The sequence below is a fragment of the Mandrillus leucophaeus genome, unplaced genomic scaffold (genome assembly GCF_000951045.1).
Source record: "Mandrillus leucophaeus isolate KB7577 unplaced genomic scaffold, Mleu.le_1.0 Scaffold17, whole genome shotgun sequence".
Lineage (NCBI taxonomy): Eukaryota > Metazoa > Chordata > Mammalia > Primates > Cercopithecidae > Mandrillus > Mandrillus leucophaeus.
This window is the reverse complement of record NW_012101698.1, coordinates 343,400-368,217: the sequence shown is the minus strand read 5'-3', so window position 1 is coordinate 368,217 and position 24,818 is coordinate 343,400. Positions and strand designations below refer to the sequence as shown.

At 49.4% G+C, this 24,818-nt stretch overlaps 3 protein-coding genes across 4 annotated transcripts in view; 2 read left to right on the top strand and 1 right to left on the bottom strand.

The window, feature by feature from the left end:
• Nucleotides 1-234: 234 nt before the first annotated feature.
• On the top strand, nucleotides 235-14,041 carry LOC105537170 (chromosome transmission fidelity protein 8 homolog). 2 transcript variants are annotated; one of them, XM_011976678.1, is made up of 6 exons: nucleotides 235-318; nucleotides 3,362-3,457; nucleotides 6,733-6,735; nucleotides 10,577-10,632; nucleotides 10,896-11,013; nucleotides 11,416-14,041. In XM_011976678.1, exons 4-6 carry the CDS (start codon nucleotides 10,610-10,612, stop codon nucleotides 11,638-11,640), a joined length of 366 nt encoding a protein of 121 aa, XP_011832068.1. In that variant the 5' UTR covers nucleotides 235-318; nucleotides 3,362-3,457; nucleotides 6,733-6,735; nucleotides 10,577-10,609; the 3' UTR covers nucleotides 11,641-14,041. The 2 variants fall into 2 exon arrangements, with proteins under 2 accessions (XP_011832068.1, XP_011832066.1); XM_011976676.1 differs by lacking the exons at nucleotides 3,362-3,457; nucleotides 6,733-6,735 and adding an exon at nucleotides 774-776 and having other exon boundaries at nucleotides 246-318.
• On the top strand, nucleotides 11,481-14,041 carry LOC105537169 (chromosome transmission fidelity protein 8 homolog). The gene has a single exon (XM_011976675.1). It carries the CDS (start codon nucleotides 11,637-11,639, stop codon nucleotides 13,203-13,205), a length of 1,569 nt encoding a protein of 522 aa, XP_011832065.1. The 5' UTR covers nucleotides 11,481-11,636; the 3' UTR covers nucleotides 13,206-14,041.
• Nucleotides 14,042-14,380: 339 nt separating this feature from the next.
• Nucleotides 14,381-24,818, bottom strand: part of HAS3 (hyaluronan synthase 3) — a 12,790-nt gene continuing 2,352 nt past the window's right edge. Inside the window, exons 2-4 of the mRNA XM_011976679.1 lie at nucleotides 22,622-23,257; nucleotides 18,491-18,592; nucleotides 14,381-17,690 (exon numbers count right to left, since the gene is read on the bottom strand). Coding sequence (XP_011832069.1) covers nucleotides 16,767-17,690; nucleotides 18,491-18,592; nucleotides 22,622-23,257 — 1,662 coding nt within the window. The 3' untranslated portion in view covers nucleotides 14,381-16,766. The remainder of the gene's footprint in view (nucleotides 17,691-18,490; nucleotides 18,593-22,621; nucleotides 23,258-24,818) is intronic.

Here is a 24,818-nt window from a genome sequence, read left to right as displayed (position 1 = left end):
ATAAGAGGATCTAGATAAGTGTTTGAACAAAGCTAGCTATATGAGAAATGAAGCTTTTTGTATTATAAAAATAATGTTCTGCCTGGACTTTTATTTCTTTTTTTTTTGAGACAGAGGGGAGGGCGGCGCGGAGATGGGGGCGAGCCCGGAGGGGCCCCCGGGGTGGGAGGGCCGGGAGTTTGGGGGAAGGGAGCGGTGTGGAGACGGGAGGCGGAGGGAAGGAAGGGAACGAGCGGGGAGGAGCGTGAGAAGGGCGGAAAGGGTGGCCGAGCGCGGGCGGAGGACGGAGAAGGGGGCGGCGCGGGCCGGAACCTCGAGGTACGTGCGGGAAGGGGTTCTTCCCGGGGTTGGGAGGGAGCCCAGCCCGCTATGCTTGCGGGAGCGGAGTAGAACTGGAACCTAGGAAGTAGCGGGAATAGCAGAAAGGGGAGTTTGGGGTGGGGAGAAGGACCGTGAGGTTTTGTTCCAGGGAACATTTGTAATCGTGGAGTAGGGAGGCTTCTGGGAGAGGTAATTGGAAGGGTGGTTGGAGAGTCATTCCAGGTTCTTTTGTGGGTGGGAAGCCGTAGAGATGAGTGGGATGGGGTCCTGGAGGGGCGGAGTACTTGAGAACCGGGAACAATTTGGAGAACGAGGGTGGTAGAGAAAGGACGTTTAAAGAGTAATCTTTGGGAGGAGGGTGAACGGTTTGGAAGACCACTCCGGTGGGTGGTGTGGAGGAAGGCGGTTTAAAGAATAGTTTCCCTGGGAGGCAGGAAAAGGGGTTAAAACAGCTTGTAATTTAGAGGGGGGTGGAGAAGAGGGGGGAAGCGGATTGAGAAGTCCCAGAAAGTGGGTGGGACTAGAAATAGGAAGTGTTTGTAGCTCTAGCAGAAAGGGTGGGAGGGGGCCGAGAGGGAGTGGGTGGAGAAGATGGGGGTGGGTGGGAGGAAGAGGATAGAGGGAGACTCCACGCCGGGCTGGAAAGGAAAGGGTTTGGGGGAATACAAGGGGCCGTAGCATTAAGAGGAGGACAGGCTAAGATGGGGCTGCAGAGTAGCAGAAGATGGAGAAAACTGCAGTAACTCAGATCGACTGAAGCCATCTTTTCCACTCATTGCTACAAATACCAGTAATTGATTCCCTCCAACGTGGGAATCCTAAAATGTGATGGGAAGTATCACGTGTATGCATAGCATCCACATAAGTTTTTGAACACACTCTTCACTAATGTAAAGTTTGGAAGCATTCAATTCCACCAACCCTCCATAAGCCCCCTTTTGGAGGGGAGCAAGCTTCTCATTTGGAAACAGGATTTTAGACTTAGTGACATAAGCCTTTCAAGAGACAAGATCCCCTTCAAAAGTATAGACCTGTCCCCTTCAGTCACAAAACCACGATAACACTACAAATAAAAATCATCTGTGTTCAGTTGTATGTAAAACGTTCAGAGTTGTTCACTTGGTGGAAAGGCACATAGTCATTGTATTAGAGAAATTACCTTCCAGAACTTAATCCCTGAAGCAGTTTGGTGAACCACAACTGCCGAGTTTGAATTCTTCTACTGTTATGAAGACTTGATTTTATTCTGATGACCTGCTGCTTTCGTAGAATGCTTTAGTCCATTATAAACATTAATATGCTAATACAGTAGTATTAAGACATTCTATTGGATGAATACTAAGAAAATGCCACCTTCCTCTGGGAAATCAATAGCTTGACCCTGAAGGTTTACCGTGTGTTAGACAATGTGCTAAAAGCTTTACATTCATTACTTGTTCTTGCAACAGCCTTTCGAAATAGGCGTTTGTGCTCAATTTATTGTTAGGAAAACCTGTGAGGTTAAACTACCCACTGTCACATACGGGATAGGTGACAAAATCACAGAATCCAGGTCTGTATGACAAGTGAATGCTTCACTATATCCCTAAACAAAGTATCCACCCTGGGATCAAAAAACAAAAGCTCAATAAATGCCAACTGTTGACTTAGCAAAAAATATAAAATTGTGAATATTTACACTCAAAGAATTAAGTGATTTCACCCCAGTTTAGAAAAGAATGTTTAAGGGTTGAGAATTTAAAGCCTTGGTTTCCTGTCTTAAAAAGTACAAAATGAAACAATTTCTAAAATATTGTTTAGCTTTATTAAAATTTAGTTATTTGTATTGAGGTTAAATCATTGAGTCAAAGCCTCTTTTTTTGCTATAAGCCATATGTTCGGTTTAATTGGGTACACACTTTCTTCTGCCACATTTTATTTTGAAGGATTATGAGGATCATTGCTCAGGCTGTTCTGTTCTCTGTAAGACAGTAATCTTAACAATTTAATATTTAACAATTCAGAGACCAGGGGATAAGAATTAAATTTTGTGGAAGATTAAAATGAATATTTGACAAAGAATGTCCTCTATTCACTTACTTTCATACTCGGGAGCAGAGGTGTAGGGTAAAGCTTTGTGTTCTAGCGGTGGCATTGAGTAGTTTTTTCTAAAAGTTTCAAAAACTGAAACATCTCAATTGGCTATGATAAAAAGCAAGCTTCTTGTTTGTTTTTAACTGCCTGCCCCACAGATACAATAGTTACTTGGGTGGCTAGTTGCAGCGTCTTTCCATAGGTTACTTATTTGCCATTTTGTAAGAGATGCTGTGAGAACGAGGCTAATATTTGTAAAGTAAGGGAAGTTCTCACACAGAGGTGCTTTACAAGAGGGGACTATGTGAGAACTGCAAGAGGGGCAAGATTGTGGAGGGGTTAGGGTTCATATCCCAGCTCTCCACCTAAGTAGCTGTGTGACCTGTTAACATTTAGCTTCTCTAAGCCTGTTTCCTCATTTATGAAATGGGAGTGAGAAGACCATGCTAAAAATCATAGGGTGTTAGGGTGAAATAAGAGGATCTAGATAAGTGTTTGAACAAAGCTAGCTATATGAGAAATGAAGCTTTTTGTATTATAAAAATAATGTTCTGCCTGGACTTTTATTTCTTTTTTTTTTGAGACAGAGCCTGTGTTGCCCAGGCTGGAGTGCAGTGGCATGATATCGGCTTACTGCAGCCGCCACCTCCTGGGTTCACGCCATTCTCCTGCCTCATCCTCCCGAGTAGCTGGGACTATAGACACCTGCCACCACATGTGGCTAATTTTTTGTATTTTTAGTGGAGACGGGGTTTCACTGTGTTAGCCAGGATGGTCTCGATCTCCTGACCTCGTGATCCACCCACCTCGGCCTCCCAGAGTGCTGGGATTACAGGCGTGAGCCACCGCACCCAGTCTCTGCCTGGACTTTTCTTAAGAAATCGTGGTGGTGCTTTGATTTACCAGTTTTTTTTGTTTTGTTTTAGTTTGTTTGTTTTTTGAGATGGAATCTTGCTTTGTCGCCCAGGCTGGAGTGCAGTGGCGCAGTCTCGGCTCACTAACTGCCGCCTCCCGGGTTCAAGTGATTCTTCTGCCTCAGCCTCCTGAGTAGCTGGGATTACAGGTGCATGCCACCACGCCTGACTAATTTTTGTATTTTTCGTAGAGATGGGGTTTCACCATGTTGATCGGGCTGATTTCGGACTCCCAAAGTGCTGGGATTATAGGCATGAGCCACCGCGCCCGGCAGGTTTTTTATAATAGTAGTTACTAACTTCAAAAGAGAGAAGCCAAATGCTGTTTAAATAAGGTATATCCCAGAGTGGTCTGATGACAGCCAAAGCTTTTTGGTTTGGGGTAGGATTCCCATTGTGGGTCTGGATTGATTCTTTGAATGCTGGTGCCTTTTTAAGGGGAAAAAAGTTTCCTTTACTGAGATAAAGTCATTTGACTAACAGGAATACAGAATTTATGTATTGTTTAGTTCATTTAGCTGTGTGAAGGCCCGTAAAGATCAAGAAGAAAACTTTCCCCCCTCATGAGAGTGGGGACAGGATATATAATTTATTGCAGGGAGAGTTGGTTTTCTTTATACCTTTTTATCTCTTCAAGGCTACACATGAGTTGTGGCCTGTGAGACTGATACCACACTGTAATATAATGAATTTAAATCTTTTTGAAAAGTGATATCACAGAAGTCTCTCCCCGGCTCTGCAGTTAACCTTGTCAACCTGGAATTACTGTTCTTAACGAAAGACATGTCAGTCCTAGCCAAATCTGGGATTGAACTCTGCTCTTAAGAGAGAGTTGGCTGGGCGCAGTGGCTAACGCCTGTAATCCCAGCACTTTGGGAGGCCGAGGCGGGTGGATCATGAGGTCGGGAGTTCAAGACCAGTCTGACCTTTATGGTGAAACCCCATCTCTACTAGAAATACAAAAATTAGTAGGGCGTGGTGACAGGTGCCTGTAATCCCAGCTACCCGGGAGGCTGAGGCAAGAGTATCGCTTGAACCTGGGCAGCAGAGGTTGCAGTGAGCCAAGATCGTGCCACTACACTCCTGCTTGGGTGACAGAGTGAGGCTCCATCTCAAGAAAAGAGAGAAAGTTGACAGGGCATGGTGGCTCACACCTGTAATCCCAACACTTTGGGAGGCCAAGGTGGGCAGATCACTTGAGGTCAGGAGTTCAAGACCAGCCTGGCCAACATGGTGAAACCCTGTCTCTACTAAAAATACAAAAATAAGCTGGGTGTGGTGGCGGGCACCCGTAGTCCCAGCTACTTGGGAGGCTGAGGCAGGAGAATCACTTGAACCTGGGAGGCAGAGGTTGCAATGAGCTGAGATCAAGCAACTGAACTCCAACCTGGGCAACAGAGGGAGATTCCGTTTCACAAAAAAAAAGAAAAAAAAAGTTACTGGGAGAGTTCTTCCACTGACTCCCTCTTAGTTTCTTGACATCATGTATAGTGTAGTCATCAAACTGTGCCTTCAAATGCTCTTGATAGAGCTGCAATTTCTAAACAAGCCACATCTTACAACAAACAACTAGAAATTGCTCTAGTTGTTTCAGTGTTGCTGGAATGAATTGAGACTGAAGATTTAGACATATTCTTATACAGATAATTTCCATTGTTATGCTTGTTATTTCTAATAGGGATTTATTTGTATTATACTTCTTCCCCACCTCTTTTTCCTACTGTCTACTCCCAAGGGGATGGGGGCGCACTGGGTTGCAGGTTCTCATATGCTTTTTTTTTTTTGAGACAGAGTTTCTCTCTTTGTTGCCCAGGCTGGAGTGCAGTGGCGTGATCTTGGCTCAGTGCAACCTCTGCCTCCCAGGTTCAAGCAATTTTCCTGTCTCAGCCTCCTGAGTAGCTGGGACTACAAGCGCCCACTACCACGCCTGGCTAATTTTTGTATTTTTAGTAGCGATGGGGTTTCACCATGTTGGCCTCAAATTCCTGACCTCCGGTGATCCGCCTGCTTCGGCCTCCCAAAGTGCTGGGATCATAGGCATGAGCCACTGCGCCCAGCCTCATGCTGTTTAATCAATTCCACACTGAATGAAGTACATGCTCCTTGCCGCCTCCATCAGGTGTGTGCTCAGGGAAATACTCAGGTATCCCTACCTACTGTGCCCTGCAAACAGTTGCGTAGAGTAGAATCTGAAGGAGCAAGAAAAGAAATCATGGAATTCAGGTGTTACAGGATATTTTAAAGTGCTAAAGTAGAATTTTAAAATTCCTCTACATTCCTGACTAGTACATTCCTGACCAGTAAATACTACATTCCTGACTAGTAAATACTAGTATTACAAATACTAGTCAATGTACTACATTCCTGACTAGTAAATACACCCATGTGTGTATAAATTACCTAACTGTAGCCAGAGCAGTCCGTGAGTTCTTGTGAACTAAACTCTTAGAAGCTGGGCTCGAACTTCATTTCTACATACATCTGCAGCATCCCAGTAGTTCTAGGATAAGACAAGTTTTTACCAGCCTGACTGAGTATGGCGCTAAGATGCTGAGGCCTATGGGCCACAGAACTATTTGCAGGAGCATTGCTAGATGTCTGGTAATGCCATAGAAGTACACAGGCAGAGCCTCCTACATCAGTGTATAAAGGTGTGCAGTCTTATTAAGGCACGGGGGATTGGTATGCAAGTAACAGCTGTGCCATCCCAGCAACAGTGGTTTTCCACACCGTTGTTGTGAATTCCTCTTCTAACAGGAGACTGTCCAGGAAATGGAGAATGCACTGAAAATATTTCTGCATTTTTCTCAAGCACATGGTCACAGTGCTTGACGATTGATTTTGGTTGTCAGGAAGTAGGCTCTGTCTCCTTCCCCGCCTTGATCTTCCTGGAATATACTGTGTACCTATGTGAACACCTTATCGCTTTTCTAAAACCACCTGTGTTTTACTGTCACTTGTACCCATCCAGGAAAATATACTCCATCATCATCAAAAGCACATTTGCAAGAACCCTTCTCTGTCTGTCTGCATTATTGAGCCTTTTTTGATTTGTGGCTAAAATATACCATTCCTTAAGTTATAGTCAAAATGATGGATCAAAAGGCTGATTTTCTTATCTCACTGTCTTAAAAAAACAGCCCGTCTCAGTAGAGCTTGGAGTCTTTAAACCACCTTAGCCTGTGTTATATTTGGTCTTTGCAGTAGTTTAATAGGACATAATCTAGGTGTCATAGTCATAAAGTGACTTGTTCTTGACTACACAATAAAGAGCTCCACACTTACGGGCAGGAGAGCTGAATTTAGGCCTTCTGATTTTAAACTTTATCCTTCTTCAAGAAACCTTATAAAAGGATTTTAAAAGTGCTTTTAGTTCTGTTGACAGTAGTGGTGGGGCCTCTTTGGGAAATGTTTGGGTTCTGAGCTTGTGTATTACCCCTTTTCCAGTGGTCCCACAACCTGTGCTGGTGCAGAAGGTCTGACTCAATTCAAGGATGCTCTCCTGAATCTATATTGACCTTCTGACCAGCTCTTGCGTGTACTTGATGCCTGCCTGATGCCTTGATTCCTTTTTGTTCTCATTAATACTTTCTTTTCCTTTGGGAAGGCAGAGTTGTGTAGTGATTATGAGTGTAGATAGTCAGACATGGCACAGATTTCTACTCTATCACATAGCAGCTGTGTGTCTCCAACATATAAGCAAGTGACTTAATCTCTGTATGCCTCAGTAGTCTCATCTCCAAAATAGGAATAAATACCTATATCATAGACTTGTTATGATGGTTGAATGAGAAACCACCAATATATGTGCACAGTAAAAATTCCACAGTAAAAATTCAAAACATGTTAGCTGCTACTTATATTTGAATTTAAAAAGTCTAGTGAGTTGGCCGGGCGCAGTGGCTCACACCTGTAATCCCAGCACTTTTGGAGGGCAAGGCGGGTGGATCACCTGAGGTCAGGAGTTTGAGACCAGCCTGACCAACATGGAGTAACCCTGTCTCTATTAAAAATACAAAATTAGCCAGGCATAGTGGCACATGCCTATAATCCCAGCTGCTCAGGAGGCTGAGGCATGAAAATTGCTTGAACCCAGGAGGTGGAGGTGGTGGTGAGCTGACATCATGCCATTGCGCTCCAGCCTGGGCAACAGGAGTGAAACTTCCTCTCAAAAAAAGTCTAGTGAGTTGACCAATTTCATGTTGCCAGTGTTTGGTGCTCTAGGAGTAGAGTCATGCTATAAGGCTGGAGATCCAAAAGGAAGATTAACATACTAGTAAAGAAATCTCAAGCTTGCACAGTGTCTCACGCCTGTAATCCCACCACTTTGGGAGGCTGAGGTGGGAGGATCCCTGGAGCTTAGGAGTTTGGAACCAACCTGGGCAACATAGTAAGACCCCCCCGTCTCTTAAAGAAATCTGCTGGGCACGGTGGCTTGCTCCTGCAATCCCAGTACTTTGGGAGGCTGAGACGGCTGGATCACCTCAGGTCAGAAGTTCGAGACCAGCCTGGCCGACATGGCAAAACTCCGTCTCTACTAAAAATACAGAAATTAGCCCAGCATGGTGGCGCGTGCCTGTAATCCCAGGTACTCAGGAGGCTGAGGCAGAAGAATCACTTGAACCTAGAAGGTGGAGGTTGTGGTGAGCCAAGATCATGCCACTGCACTGTAGCCTGGGCGACAGAGTGAGACTCCATCTCAAAAAGAAAAAAAATCTGCTTAACATTTTAATTGGGTGTTTGCTAAGCTTGAGCACAATTTTAATACCTATTAACTTTCCATACTACAGTTGGTAAACATTGAACTAATAACCTTCCACTAAACTCCATATATACATTGACAGTACTTAGTCAGAAACTGTAGTTTTGTCCCCTCTCCCATCAACCCCCGATGAATCTGTCCTTCGCAGAAAGTGAAGCCAATTGTCTTTAGGCAAAAATGTCCAGTTCTTGTAAAGTACTCCAAATTTGCCACCAGGTGGCGCTGCTGTTGTATATAATGAAAGCATATATATACTTTTTTTTTCTTTGAGACAGTTGCTCTCTTGCCCAGGCTGGAGTGCAGTGGTGTGATCTCAGCTCACTGCAACCTCCATCTCCCAGGTTCTAGTGATTCTCATGCCTCAGCCTCCCAAGTAGGTGGGACTGCAGGCATGTGCCACCACACCCAGCTAATTTTTTGTGTTTTTGGTAGAGACAGGATTTCACCATGTTGACCAGGCTGGTCTGAAACTCCTGTTCTCAGGTGATCCGCTCACCTCAGCCTCCCAAAGTGCTGGGATTGCAGGCGTGAGCTACTGCTCCCAGCCAAAGTCGGTTATCTAAGTATCAGGATATTTTCATATCTAAGTGAAAGGTGGTCAACGCTTTTGATAAGAATCACATCAGAAGTCAGCTTACCATTCACTAAAGATGTTTGGAGGACTTTTTCAGTTCCCTTGGCTTTATTTATTTATTTTTTGAGACAGTCTCACTCTGTTGCCCAGGGTAGAGTGCAGTGGAGCAATCTTGGCTCACTGTAACCTTTGCCTTCCAGAGTTCAAGCGATTCTCTTACCTCAACCTGCCGAATAGTTGGGATTATGGGCACCTGCCGCCACACCCGGCTAATTTTTGTATTTTTGGTAGAGACGGGGTTTCACCATGTTGGCCAGGCTGGTCTCAAACTCCTGACAGCAAGTGACCCAACTGCCTCAGCCTCCCAAAGTGCTGAGATTACAGGCCTGAGACACTGCACCTGGCCCCCTTGGCTTTATTTTTAAAGAGAGACCCCTTGAACCTTGAAAACCAAGGAGGTAGACTTGAAGCTTGTATCATTACCAAAGAAAAAAGTAAAATCTTAAGAAACTCTATAGGCTTTTTAAAGAAACATGCAGAGTAGGAAATAGACTACCCTAGGCTGGGTACAGTGGCTCATACCTGTAATCCGAACACTTTGAGAAGCTGAGGTAGGAGGATCACTTAAGCCCAGGAAGTAAAGGCTTCAGTGAGCTGTGATCTTGCCACTGCACTCCATCCTGAGCAACAGAGTGAGACCCTGTCTCAAAAGAAGAAGAAAAGAGGTCGGGCGCGGTGGCTGAAGCCTATAATCCCAGCACTTTTAAGAGGCCAAAGCGGGTGGATCGTGCAGTCAGGAGATCAAGGCTGGGTGTGGTGGCTTACACCTGTAATCCCAGCACTTTGGGAGGCTGAGGTGGGTGGATCACCTGAGGTCAGGAGTTTGAGACCAGCCTGGCTAAGATGGTGAAACCCCATCTCTACTAAAAATACAAAAATGAGGTGTGGTGGTTCACACCTGTAATCCTAACACTGGGAGACCAAAGTGGGTGGATCATCTGAGGTCAGGAGTTTGAGACCAGCCTGGCCAACATGGTGAAACCCCATCTCTACTAAAAATAATTAGCCAGGCATGGGGGTTGTATACCTTAATCCCAGCTGCTCGGGAGGCTGAAGCACGAGAATCGCTTGAACCCGGGAGGTGGAGGTTGCAGTGACCTGAGTTCACGCCACTGCACTCCAGCCTGGGTGACAGAGCGAGACTCCCTCTCAAAAAAAAAAAATTAGCTGGGTGTGGTGGCGGGCGCCTGTAATCCCAGCTACTCGGGAGGCTGAGGCAGGAGGAATGCTTGAATCCGGGAAGCAGAGTTTGCAGTGAGCCGAGATTGTGCCACTGCACTCCAGATCTGGTGACAAAGCGAGACTTGGTCTCAAAAAAAAAAAGAAAAAAAAAAATCCTTGAGAAAGGCACGTTAGCATAGTGAGCAAGAGTATGGTCTTTGCAGTGTTATGTCTTAGGTTCATATCATCATTGCTTTAGTAGCTATGTGATCTTGATTACTTTTGCACATACAGTTGACCATTGGTGATCTTAAGCAACCTTATATGTACGATATTGGTAAAAGAACACTTCCCACTTATGGCATTGTTAGAGGAACAAGATAAAATGTGTCTAAAGCACTTAGAAAATTACTTAGCACACAGTAAGTAATATTAGTTGTTGGCCAGGCATGGTGGCTGACGCCTGTAATCCCAGCACTTTGGGAGGCCGAGGCGGGTGAATCACAAGGTCAGGAGTTCGAGACCAGCCTGGCCAACATGGTGAAACCCCATCTCTACTAAAAATACAAAAATTTAGCTGGCCATAGTAGCAGGTGCCTGTATTCCCAGCTACTCGGGAGGCTGAGGCAGGAGAATCTATTGAACCCGGGAGGTGGAGGTTGCATTCGTTGTCATTATTATCCTAAATCTCTTTTTCTTTTTTCTGTACAGCTTTTCACTTGCTTTTTTAAAGACAGAAGGCTCATGGTGCAAATTGTTATTTCCAGGTGAGTACATTTTGAGATTTTAAAATTTGGCTTGAAATGATGAGGGCTATAGAGGTGTGGCGTGTGTCTGGAAGAATCAGGGTCCTTAGGTGCATCTTGCACAAATCCTTGCCTTCTGATCTCTAGTTCAGTGCCTAGCACTGCCCAATTTCCCAAGAACTTGACCCAACGAAGAGGTCCTTTGGGCCTCGAATGGTGGTGTGAGGACACTATTTATCCTTCACCCCTCAAAAATATTGTAACCGCCAGCCCTTTGCTTGCAGTGCGAGGGCTGGAGGCCTGGCAGAATGGGTGCTGATGGAGCTACAGGGGGAGATCGAGGCTCGCTACAGCACTGGATTAGCTGGAAACCTCCTGGGAGACCTACATTACACCACTGAGGTGAGGGGGCTTTTCTTTCCCTGCCTAATGCCTCAGGAAAGCAAGCTACACCAAGGTGGTGCTCCCAGGACCCAGAGTGAGGACTGCCTCAGGTTTGTTATTCAAGGTCTAGCTAATCTGCGATGCTCTCTGCTTGTTCTCCCCCTACCTCTGCAGTAGCAGGGAAATTTAATTTTGGGGAATCTGGAAAGCTCACATTTCTGAAAGTGGAAATTATCTTATGTGGGGCTAGAAAGTAAGAATGGCACATGGGTGGGTGGTCCAGTGTGGCTGCTCCACAATGGCAGAGCCAAACCAGGGAGTGGAGGTGCCAGCAGAGCCTGCCAGGAGCAGCTTTAGGAGGCGCCTGAGTGTCATGGCCTTGCCCCGAACCTCAGGAATCTCGTTCTTGTTCTGCCGAAGGGAACCCCTGTGCTGATCGTGGGCCATCACATCCTGTATGGGAAAATCATCCACCTGGAGAAACCTTTCGCAGTCCTTGTGAAACACACTCCTGGGGATCAGGACTGTGATGAGCTTGGCCGCGAGATTGGCACCCGGTACCTGGTGACAGCACTCATCAAAGACAAGATCCTTTTCAAAACCCGCCCCAAGCCCATTATCACCAACGTCCCCAAGAAAGTATGAAAGAACCTCGGATTTTCCCTAGAGAGCGGCCAACTCCTTGGACTCGTGCTCCGCTGCCACCTCGAGGACGGCTCGACAGTTCCCTGGGACCACAGGGGGGTCCTGTTCTCAACACAGGCCACCCATTGGGTGTGAACTCGGATCCCTTCCTTATGGCGGCTGGTTCTCTTGGTGGAAATCTGGCCCCATTTCCAAGGAACCCATCTCCTTTTCCAGCTTCGTCAGGCTCGTTGGCTTCAAATCCGGCACCTTTCCCAGCTGGTGCTCGTGACCCAAGTATGGCTTCTTTTCCAAGAGGGATGAATCCCACTGGCACAGGTGCAGTTTCTTTCCCAAGGCCTGGTGGCCTCTTGGGGCCAGGCCCAGGCCCCACCCTAAACCCTAGGACAGGGGCTCTGCCAGGCCCAGGGCCTCTGTCTAACCCCAGGTTAGGGGGTCTCCCAGGACCAGGTCCTATGTCCAACCCAAGGGCAGGTGGTCTCCTAGGAGCAGGTCCTGACCCCAGAAGTGGTGGTCCCATAGGCCCTGGATCTGGACCTAACCTGAGAGCAGGTGTTCTGTTGACCTCTGGGAATGGTCCTCCCAATCCTAGGCCAGTTGGCCTGGGCCCAGGACCAAACCCCAATCTGAGATCAGGCTTTTTAGGGACAAACCCTGCCCCCAGGTCAGGTGTGTTTCCAGGCCCAGGCCTTGGGCCCAACCCAAGACCAAGTGGCCTGGGCCCGGGCCCTAATCTAGATGCCAGAGCAGGTGGCCTCTTGGGCACAGGATCTGGTCTTAACTTAAGAATGGCTGGACCTCAAGGCCTCGATCTTGCCCCCATTCTAAGAGCAGCAGGTCTTTTAGGAGCAAATTCAGCTTCTTTCTCACAGGCTTCTGGAAACATGGGCACAAGCCCATCCTCCATGGCAAGAGTACCTGGGCCCATGGGCCCAAACTCAGGTCCTGGCTCTCGGGGAATTGGCCTTCCAGGGCCAAATCCATCTCCCATGTCAAGGGCTCCTGGCCCCATAGGCCCTAATTCAGCTCATTTCTCAAGGCCAGGTGGCCCCATGGGGGTAAATGCCAATTCCTTTCCCAGGGGAGCAGGTTCATCTGCCTTTTCTCAGTCTTCTGGCACATTGGCATCAAACCCAGCTACCTTCCAAAGGTCTGCTGGCCTCCAGGGCTCAAATCCAACCATTTTCCCAAGAGCCTCTGGGCCACTTGGCCCCAACCCAGCTAACTTCCCAAGGGCCGCTGGCCTGCAGGGTCCAAGTCCAACTACCCTCCCAAGGTCTACTGGCCCATTAGGCCCTGGTCAAGTTACTTTCCCCAGGCCAGCTGCTGGGCATTTGGGCCCTTCTCCAGTTGGCCCTGTGGGTATCAACCCGGCTCCTTTCGCAAGGCCAACTGGGACCCTCGGTCTCAACCCAGCTTCCTTTCCAAGGATGAATGGCCCTGCAGGCAAGAGTTTCGTCCCATTTCCTAGAGTGGGGAGCCTCCCTGGCACAAACACAGCTGCTTTCCCCAGACCAGGGGGTCCAATGGCTACAATGTACCCAAATGGAATGTTACCCCCTTAAACACCGTTTTCCCTCCAGGACCACCTTGGTTTCTAGGCACTGTGGTTCTCGGCAGGGGCTGTCTTAGGTAAAAGAGTAGTTGTGGAGCTACAGTCTGAAGAACATAGCTGGGGCTCAAGTTCAAATGAGCCATCTTTTTCCTCTGCGTTTTTCTTGACTGAAGGTGAGATGTTATTTGTGGCATGTGAACTGTGGCAGGTGGGAATAATCCTGGCCTTGAGAGAAAGGATCTCCAGCCTCCCAGAAGCCTGCTGTGCTTTCGTCCCACAGCTTTCTGCCCATTGTTTCTTACTAGTTTCTTGAATTGTTCTTGTGGACTTTTCCTCAGGGATACATTGGCCTGCAGGTCCCAGTTCACATGTAGTCCCCTGCTCACCATTGGAGAATCAGCTCACTGCTCTCTAGAAACGTGGCGTTGGTGAACGGACCATGCTTCCGTAGCTCTGAACTGGGCAGCTTGGACCTGGTCATCCTCTACTGCCATACCTTTCGCTGGGGGCTTGAACACAGAACAGGGAGATGGACAACCACTTCAAAGACCTACTGAATGCAGTTTCTGCTTGACTGACTGGGCCTGCAGCTCCCTTCTCCTGGGACTTAGAGGTGGCCAGATTTAAGGCTCCTCTACTCATCCAACTCCCTCTTCACTGGTACTCCCAATCAAAGAACCTCAAAATTTAAACTGATGTGGATGGGAATATGGGAATTGGGGTGGGGGTGGGGGATGAAGGGAAGAAATCACTGTGCTTTGTTCAGCCTGGTGTGCAAGGATGGTTGGTGGTTTTCCTGCATTGTATCTTTTCTTACTGTTTCTTTAATAAATGGGATGAGAGGGCTGCTGGGGTCACTGTGTTTTGTTACCTGTTTCTTAGGGAAGGAAGTTTGCTTTTCATTGTTTCAGCTTGGCTACAGTCTTTCTTACATCATGTTGGTTAAAATGCTTATGCTTCAAGAGGAAGCAAGCTTTGGTTTTTAGCCTTAGCAAGGGCCCATTCATCTGCCAGTTATTTCACCAAAGACCCTCTACACTAAAAGTTAAGCCCCCATGGTGTAGTTACCAGGATGGACCTTGTCCAGGTCTTGAGTCACACCTGACTAAACTTTGTATTTTAAGTCCCTCTTTGGGAACTGGAATAAAGAGCTAGCTTTCATTAAGTACAAAGAAGTAGTAGTACCGAGATAACCAGCATATGTGAGAATCTTTATTTTGACAAATAAGTGCAGTATAAAAAACTTGACCTGAAAATTAAAAAAAAAAAAAAGCAGGTAAAAATAAATATGTTTACAAATTATTGTAGAAACAATACAAAAGAGGATTAGAATTCTCAATGAGGAAAAACCAAAATGCGTCCAATTGTATAAAGGCTCTTCCCTTGCAAGAAACGGGGATAAAGCTGAAGACCCAGTTTGGTTTTGCTGCTGAAAAATGTACAAAATAACTTAGAAAAACCAGTCGAGGTCAAACGTTGTGAGCCCACTACCTGTACCTGCCTATTTTTGATTTGAGGAAAGTTGATGACCACAGTGCAAGGCAGTGCTGACGGTAGGACAGCCAGGAGAGCCTGACATCCCACATTAATCTTCAAGTAAATGCTGAAGAAAAACAAGCCCTTAGCGAAGTCTGAACTCTGCACTTGGCTGACCGGATTTCCTCCATTCTCATGCTCAAAATAGTTTACTTCTTGGCCAGCAGAACGATTGCCTGGATCAGCTGCCTTAGCAAATGCCTGCTGCCTTCCAGCCTTCATGGGTTGGGTCTGATGTCAACCAGCAGTCTTACCAGAAACTCGAGGTCTGTGTGATGTGGCAACTGTTAGCTACACCTGGAAACCCTTGAGTTCATAGGAGATGAAGGAAAGCACCAGGGTTTGCCCATCTGTGGCTCAGAGCACATCTTGTGTCTTTGTAGGAAGCACCTGGGTACACTTGAGGCTTGCCCTCTCGTCTGCTGTCCACCTCAGTGCTGGTTCTGCACGGGTTAGCTGGCCTCTGAGAAAGGACATTTGGAGGGCAAGCCAGCAACCCCTAAGTCAAAGGCTTAGTCAGGATCCCAGGTTTAAACTCCAACACCAAGAACAGCCTGGATTGCAAGTCACTAGAAAATGGCTTCCCTCATTCCCCAAAAGCAGCAGAGGGAGAACAGCCAAAAACAGCCTCAGGAGGCATGAGAGAGAAAGCAACCTTAGGATGTAGGAACCAGTTTCATCTCCTAGTTTGGTTTCTGGAAAGAAGCAAGCAAATGCAGTGACTGTCACAACTGGGCTGTAAGAATTGCCTGGAGAAGCCACTGAGGAGAATGGATGTTCTCAAAGATAACCATTTTGGATTTGAGAGTTCACTTTGGGAACACCGAAAAGCTTTCCATTAGAGATGATTGTCAAGAACAGTAGCCTGAAAGTCACACATGCTAACCTGGCTGCCAAGAAATCTGTCCAAGCAGCTCCAAGATTGTAGCCAATTTGATCAGAGGCTCCTCATAGTTCCCATATGTGCTGAGAACACGCTTGCCTCCTGCTGAGGGTTCTGTAAGAGCCCAGGCTCCACCCCAGTTGCCACCTTGAAAAACTTACCCATGATGATGAGGGTAGAAGAGGTGACTGCAGTGACACCTCAAAAAATATGCCTTCAGAGAAAGTGAAGTGAGGAGTGTGTCTTAGCCTCAGATCAGAGCTGAATTTGAGAGGAATTCAGGAGTATACAGGTTAAAATACCCAAGACTTCACTTCTTTTCTGAACATGTTGGGGCTTAATCTTTTTATCTCCCCAGCAGAGATCACAGACAAGCTAAGAACCCATCTAGACGTCTGAGCAATTTCCAGGTGGAACACCCGAGGCCTCTGTATAGCTTATGGCCTCCTTTAGCACCACCACAATCTCTTTGTTCCTCCTGGCACTTTTCCTTTTTAATGTACACTTTTAAAAGCAGTTCAGTGCTAACTCCCTGCTGGTTTGGCGCATCCCTGGAATGTTGATGTGGAGTGGGATATCTCACATAAAGCACCATTCCTGGACCCTGTTTTCTGATGCCCAAGGATCAGGCTTCTGGGCCTTGTATCTCAGGCGCAATCTTATTGCATTGATGACTACTTAGGGGTGGGGTGGGGGTGACATACACTAACCGGCCCAGCTCGCTCAGTAGAAATTCTCCTGCCTCCTCTGGTTGTGTTCACATGGGCTGGGAGAACCTCTTTCCACAGGTGGCCATCACTCAGGTACCTATCACAAGTTGCCACTGAATGGGACTTACTTGCTTTAGCGCACTTCTGAGTGCCCTCTGGAGCCCAGGGGGAGACTACTGCCTATGTGCAGGTGCAAGCAGACAGGCAATCTGAAAACACAGAATCCCCTGCAGCCCTGCACCTGGGGGGATCAGTGTTGCCCCCTCTAAACAGAGCTGCCAGGCCATACTACATCACCATTCTTTGCATTTTAGATTTGTCCTTTGGACCATTAAGAGACTCAAACACAGCACTCCCTCCTCCCTCCCACCCCGTCTTTTCTCTTCCATTCCCCTTCCCTCCCTTACCCATTGCACTTTACCCGCTCTGCTTGGGGGCCATGTCACACCTCAGCAAAAGCCAAGCTATACTGCTCCGGCTTCTTCCCACATCGCCGGGCGATGATGGCCAGATACAGCATGAGGAGGGCCACCCAGTAGCAGCCGTACAGGATAGCCCCAGAGACAAGGAAGGCTAGCTCCGTCTCACTGAACAGGTCCTGGCAATAAGCTGTGTAGGCCAGCCCTCCCAGGAGAACTGCCACCCAGATGGACACAGGGATGAGGCCGATGAAGTTCACCACAATGGTTTTTCGGCCAGAGGTGCCCCAGCCAGACTTGTTGATGGTAGCAATGGCAAAGATCTTGGCCGGCAGAAGGCTGGACATATAGAGGAGGGAGTAGAGGGACATGAAGATCATCTCTGCATTGCCCCGAAGGAAGCAGGCATAGGTGGCCTTGATAATGCCCACCAGCTGCACCGTCAGCAGGAAGAGGAGAATGTTCCAGATGCGGCCCCGGTAGAAAAGCTGTATGACCGTGGCGATGAGGAAGAAGGGGAAGAAACCTGTGACCACTGACTCGTAGGTCATCCAGAGGTGGTGCTTATGGAACCACAGAGAGTTGTAGAGCCACTCCCGGAAGTAAGACTTGCTCCAGCGGGTTTGCTGGTTGAGCCACCGGAGGTACTTAGTAGGGGTCTCTGTGAGGCACTTGGAGCGCGCAGTATACTTAGTTCGGTAGCCAAGGCTCAGGACTCGGTTGGTGAGGTGCCGGTCATCCCCGAAGCTGCACTTGCTGCCTAGGAACTTCTGATGGTACCAGTCCTCCAGGAACTGCTGGAGGAGGCTGTTGCGGTACATGCCCAAGGGCCCGCTAATACACTGCACGCAGCCAAAGTAGGACTGGCAGGCCCGCTCCACGTTGAAGGCCATCCAGTACCGCACGCTGCTCAGGAAGGAAATCCATGAGTCGTACTTGTTGAGGATCTGCAAGGGAATAGAGATGCTGGGCCTCCTCACCTAAGGATGCACGCCCGGAGGACAGACATCAGAGACCACGAGGCCTCCTTACCATGGCTTCTGTGCCCACTGCTCAGATTCCTGGCCATCGGTTCCTTTGGAGCTGGTAAACCTGAGGCTTAGAGGAGCTAACCACTTGCAATCACTGTCCCAAGCACCAGCTCTACCTCCCTACTGTGTCATCTCATCTGCAGAGATTTTCTCCACTAAGCGGCTCTAGCAGTCAAAGCCACCTTCAGTCTCAGGAGGCAGCCTGTGGTGGTGGCAGAGAAGGGGGCTTGGGAAGAATGCAAGACACCACCACAGCCACCTGTTGTGAGCTTTCTGTGGCTGGAAAGTAACTAGGGGACCTGGGAGGCTGCTTCAGTATCTCTGGCAGATTGGGCTCCTTATTCTTACCCTATTGACCAGAGCTCTTCAGCCCATCCCCTAAGAGCAAGGGCTTCTCAAGGATCTGACTTGGGAGCTACTTGCTGCACCACCAGCCAAAAAGGAAGTACCTTCTAGGATGTGCGGCCTCAAAATACTGTGCCCCTTCTGCAGTATAGACTCTTCTCCATACCTGTAAAGTGACTGCCCCTCATGTGGAAGAAGAGCAAGAAAGGGGTTGGGCAGCGAGGGAGGTGAGCCCTTTGGTGTCAGTGAAAATGCCAGGAAAGAACCTCCCCACAAATACTAGAAAGTACCCATTTCCCAGGAGGCACACCCAGCTGCATTAGGAAAGAGTCCAGACCCCCCCCCCCCCGATAGCCCTGGTCTCATCTTACTTGGACATCTCCCCCGACTCCCCCTACTTGGGGATCCTCCTCCAGGACTCGAAGCATCTCGATGGTGCAGGCTGGATCCAGCACAGTGTCAGAGTCGCACACCTGCAGAGGGAGTGCGCCGTCAGCCCATTCTGACCTCAGGCCTGCACACCCACCCCCTACCCCACTGCCAGGCTGCTCAATGCCTGAGAGACATAACCCCTTCTCACGTGACTCACTTCCAGCCTCTAGCTAAGAGATCTGCGCTACCAGAAGGTGCCAGAGGTAAAATGAAAGTAAAAGTGTTCAGCTACCAGACTTGACAGCCACTAGGCTGAGAGGGAGAAACCCTGAAGACGGTAGGTGCCAGGCCTGGAAAGGAGACATGCTTAGCACTGGATGCAAAAGATTGCTCAGGGGTCATTTGGCGGAAGGGAAACGTCACTGAAATCAGATGGCAGGCACAGTAGGGTAGCCCAGGACTAACAGGCTACATATGGCCTTAAGTGACCCCACAGAGTTAACCCCAGGGGTCCCCGCGTCAGCCTCTGACCCCTTGGACAACCCGCAGCCCAGTGGTGGTTACCAGACTACCTACTTACAGGCACCTCCATGAGACCAGTAGCAAGGCTGCTGGCCTCTGCACCCTCAACAGACTCCCTTGGCCGAGCCTCTCAGACCAGGGCACGGTATGGCTGAGGGCTCCCCCTGGAAGCTGCTCTGAATAGGCATGGAAGCTGCAGCAGCTGTCTCCAGGCAGACCCCAGGGCCAACTCCGCCCAGCTCTTAGGAGGCTTATGGCCTGATTCTAACAGGTGGTCCCATATGAGTTGAACCCAGGCCACTAGTTGCCCTAGTGGCTGACTCCTTTTCTGTTTTCTAAAAAATTACTGAAGTGGTACAAAGAATCCAGTAAGCATTGGCCAGAAGAACTGGTTTACAGACCTGATTCGCTCTGTGGTCACTGTTAGGAGAGCAACGAAGAAATCCACAGATAAACCAAAACCCTGTTCTGCAGAAGCCTAAAATCCTTGTAATAAAATTACTGAGTAAGATTCCTGCAGGAAAGGAGGCTGCTTTTGACACCACAACCACACCCGGCTTTCTCTATGTTGGAGGACAGGGTGGAGAGATAAGCAGTAGAAGGCTAAGGGGGAATCAGAACAGCCTTGGCACCAGGCTGAGTCCCTCGTATGTGCTTCTTCCCACCTCCCCACCAGGCACATCCTTACATCCTGGTCCGTGCCTGGGAAGGGCCCAGGAAGCCTCAGGCCAGACTCACAGAGCCTCCTCCACTTACAGGCCAAGACTCCCAGGGCTGCTGCTGTTGTCACTGCTTCTCCCTGCCCCTGCGCTAGCCCATTCTTTATATGCTGCTTTGCTTCCTTCAGTCCTGGGAGGTCTTTCTAACTGAGCAAGGTTAGGGGAAGAAGAGCTCTCGTGCCACCTGGGCTTCCCCACTGGCTGGGGCAGAGTTCTGCCTCAGAGGGAGAGATACCTCCCCAGCAGGCGGTTAGAAAACAGGCTGAGACGCAGCAAGCACTCACTAGCTCTGGCCCAAGGCAACCTTATGCAGTGATCCTACGGCCGTAAATAGACAGCCGTAAAGATACAGCTCAGGTGCGTGAGCCTGTTTGCTGATCTACCGGAACCCAGATGGCCAGGAAAGGGAGATGGGGTGGATTGGGTGCAGGTTAGATCCTATGCTTGAAGGGAATAGATGACAAAGTCACTGTGGCTTGAGCCTGTGCCAGGTCTCAAGGGCTTTCCCCTAAGCATTTGGGTCCCCAGGAAAGTTTCGTAAGGTCCCACGACCCCAAGTGAACTGCAGTCAAACACCCTGCTAGGCTCTCCTCACTCACTCCATGACTGAGGAGGTCCTGGGCCTAGGAAGCCAGAAAAAGATAAACTTACCAACCCTCACGCAGAGACAGCTGTCAAAAAAGCCAGACACACAATCTGAGTGAGCTAATTTTAGGTGGGTACACCAGAGAAAACTTAAATAGTATTAGAGGACTCAAAATGCTGTCACTCAACTGAGTTGGTACACAGGTGGGCTGGCAGGACAGCCACTGTGCCTTCAAGCACTGAGGAAGTGATGGGCAGCACCCTACTCTGGCAGGCGTGGAGAAAGAGAACAGAGTCAGGAAGAGAGACAGCGTGGATGCCATCAAGAATCCTGGCTTAGGCCGGGCACAGTGGCTCATGCCTGTAATCCCAGAACTTTGGGAGGCTGAGGCGGACTGGTCAGCTGAGGTCAGGAGTTCAAGACCAGCCTGACCAACATGGAGAAACCCTGTCTCTACTAAAAGTACAAAAAGTAGCTAGGTGTCGTGGTGCACGCCTATAATCCCAGCTACTCTACTCGGGAGGCTGAGGCAGGAGAATCACTTAAACTTGGGAGGCGGAGGTTGCAGTGAGCCAAGATCATGCCACCGCACTCCAGCCTGGGCGACAGAGTGAAACTGTGTCTCAAAAAAAAAAAAAAATCCGGGCCTAGAAATCCAGGGTCCCAGGGTTTCTACTTTGTACTGAAGTATGTGGACTTTAATCTTTTCAACCCTTGAGTGTTTTTAAATTTGAAGACGGAAACCATATCAACCTAGTACAATTTCCAGGCTTATGTCAATGATTGCTTTGACCAAAGCTGGGTAGGGTTTAATCAGGGTCCCGGCCCTGCTGATGCTCCTACAGAATGAAGCTGGTCATTCACACCTGTGTCTCTCACCTCCCAGGCATGACTTTGACACTAGGAAGAATGGGACTTTTTGGCCATAACTAGAATATTTTGAGTGTTTTTGAGGATGGTTTCTTTTGCTCTTCACCACGCTTTCTTATGAAGAGGTTCAGCTCCACATTGCCACTGCTGAAGCAGTGCTACATCACGGGTAAGAGCAGACATGAGACAGACGGCCTGGGCGCAAATCCCGGCTCTGCACCCTACTAGCTGTGGGACATTAGGCAAGTTACTTAGCTTCTCTGTGCTTTACTTTCACCTTCTGTGGGTGGAGAATAATAGTACTTATTCCCTGGGACTGTTATGAGTATTAAAAGAGCTAACATGGAGTTGGGCACAGTGGCATATGTACCTGTAGTCACAGCTACTAGGGAGGATGAGGTGGGAGGACTGCCCAAAGCCAGGATTTCGAGGCTATAGTGCATATTGATCATGCCTTCAGCTATTGCACTCCAGCCTGGGCAACATAGTGAGACCCTTTGTCTTTAAAAAATAATAAGGCCAGGCGCGGTGGCTCACGCCGGTAATCCCAGCATTTGGGAGGCCGAAGCAGGCAGATCAAAAGGTCAGGAGTTCAAGACCAGCCTGGCCAATATGGAGAAACCCCGTCTCTACTAAAAATACAAAAAACTTAGCTGGGCTTGGTGGCGAATGCCTTTAATCCCAGCTACTCAGGAAGCTGAGGCAGGGGAATTGCTTGAACCTGGAAGGCGGAGCTTACAGTGAGCGGAGATCACACCACTGCACTCCAGCCTGGGCGACAGAGTGAAACTCCATCTCACATAAAATAAAAAACGTCATGAAGTACCTACAGTTGTGCCTGATAGCAAGTGACTGCTCTATACCCATTTGCTATTATTATTGGGACAGCAGTTAAGAGATGTGCCCAAAATCACAGAGCTATGTAACAGCAAACGAAGATTCCACCCAGGTCTTTTGGACCCTGGGACCGCTGTTCAGAACCATTATGCCTTGTTGCCTCTTTTTTTTTTTCCTTGAGATGGAGTCTTGCTCTGTTGCCCAGGCTGGAGTACAGTGGTGCGATCTCGGCTCACTGCAAGCTCCGCCTCCCAGGTTCAGGCCATTCTCCTGCTTGAGCCTCCCAAGTAGCTGGGACTACAGGTGCCCACCACCACGCCTGGCTAATTTTTTGTATTTTTAGTAGAGACGGGGTTTCACCTTGTTAGCCAGGATGCTCTCAATCTTCTGACGTCATGATCCGCCTGCCTCGGCCTCCCAAAGTGTTAGGATTACAGCCATGCCACCGCGCCCAGCCGCCTTGTTGCCTTCTTAAGTGCACGGGGTGTGTGCACAACCCAAGGGACCTAGACCAGACCTCAGATTCCTGGCGGAGAGTTTGCCAGGCTGTCCAGACACGTCCCCATGTACACACGCTTCTAGGGAGGCGTCCTTACCTGAATGTAGTCCACCGAATCGCCGAGGGCCTTGAAGGCCGTGTACATGACCTCGCGCTTGCCTCCCCACTTCTGCATGATGCATGAGAAGGTGCTGGCCCGCACCACATCCCGCACACGGTCCATGCCCTCCCGCAGGCTGGCCTCCGTCTCACCCTCGCCCGCCTCATGGAAGTTGCTGCGCCACACAAAGAAACCGGCCTGCTCAGTGCCGCCCAGCACCTCATGGAAGATGTCCAGCATGTAGGCGTCCTCCTGGCGGTTGCCGTCCACCACCATGACCACCTTGAGGTCAGGGAAGGAGATGCGCTGGGCCGAGCGCAGGCACTTGCGCAGGTAGTCAGGGTCCTCCTGGTATGCGGCAATGCACAGTGCCACCGAGCCCCGCCGCCGGGAGGGCAGCTTCAGGGCCTGGCCGGCCCGCCGCATGCGCCGGTGCTCCAGGAAGGCAAACAGGCTCTGGATGAGCAGGTGCAGGCCCAGGATGGCGCCGTACAGGCCGAAGGACAGGTAGTGCTTTTCTGTGTGGATGAACTGGTAGCCTGTCACATAGGCGGCCAGGATGCCACCCAGCACTGCCAGGGCAAACAGGCTGGTGCCCACCACACGCAGGGCTGTCGTCAGCTGCACCGGCATCTGCCGAGAGAAGGCAGGAGATGGAGGGTCAGGCAGGAGGCAGCATTTCCAGTCCGTGGGAGCAGGGGCGTTCTCTGTTACTAGTGGACATGACCCACTAATCAAAACCGTCACCGTTACCGCCTACTGAGCATAAGACTTGGTAGACTCAAGCCAGACTACTGGGGTTCAGATCCCAGCTCTGCCACTTGCTCTCTGTGCCCCCTTAGTCATGTCCTCTGTAAAATGTGGGTTGCAGGACTAACCTCAAGGCATCTTTGAGGGTTAAATATACAAAGCCCTTAGTGTAGCACTGGGATAGACAAGCCAAGGCCCAGAGGGTCACGTGACACCTGCTGGTGGGTGGCATACTGGGCTCTACCTGGCCCAAAGCGCTGAAGAGGTAAGCTTCAAGGGGGTGAGCCTGAGGCAGCTCTGGGCACCTGAAGGCCAGGGAGGTAGCCAGTGGCCTAAAAGCTTCCCCCTGCCCTGCACCCACTCCTGGAGGGGATATTCACCAGTATAGCACAGCCACAAAAGATCCAAGAAAAAAGTGCAGGAGGAAAAGAAACAGCAAACAAAGGGGCATTGGGGAAAAAGCAGCAGCTTCCCTTTCTCAAGACAGTTATTAGAGAAACTTTCCCTGTCCTCCACTTTCTCACCTTTTACTTGAGAGGCAGGAAAGAAAGGGAAAGCAGGGGGAGAGGCAGACCAGGAAATGCGAGCTGAGGAGTAGACAGCCTCCTAGAGCCCAGGGCTGAAGAGCGCAAGGGGAACTGCAGCCACCACTGCAGCAGCCTCCACAGTGGCTGCCTGGGCATCCCATCCGCTTGGTCCTAGTGCCCGTGTAGCATGCATCTCTGTGCATGTCCCCCTGCCCAGCCACTCCTGGAAACAGTGCCCGGTTTCCATTTGCAACTAAGTCAGGGCTCCTAACATCTGCCCTGTTGGAAACAGCTGTATTTTATAAGAAGAACCCAGGACTTGGCACCAGAGAATTGGGTTTAAGAGAGCATGTCTGCCTCCTGGTTGCCTGACCTTGCCCCAGTTCTCTGAGACTTGGTCTCCCCATAGCACAATGGGAGTTCTAATGGATTCCTGCCTCATGTCTCAGGTAAGTCATTTCCCCAAAAATGGAAACACTTCCGGCCCGAAGAGCTACCCTAGTGGCGAGGCTGACTGGTTTCCTCCAGAGCAGGTGAGGAGGGGGATGTGAGGGAGGGGAAAGAAGAGGTGACAAGGATGGCTGCTGGCCCTCCCATTCTGACCCACACTATCTCCTCTCTGCCACCTGCCTGATCTAGAGAACCCCACGTTCACTGAGGTCTACAGACAATGATGCCTCACTTCCAAGCTTGCTCCAACTCTAGGTCTCAGGAAATGGGGCCCCCAAAACAAACACACTTTCCTGTCGGGACGCCTCTCACATGGAAGGGGCGAAGAACACACAGTCACTGCCTAAATCGACCTGAGACTCAGGCACCAGCAGCCTTCCAGCAGCCTTGGCCAGGAAAGAGCTGCTGGCAGCCTTGCCTCTCCGGGAAGCCGCGGCCTCCGGGCGCTCTGCCCCACCGGCCCGGGG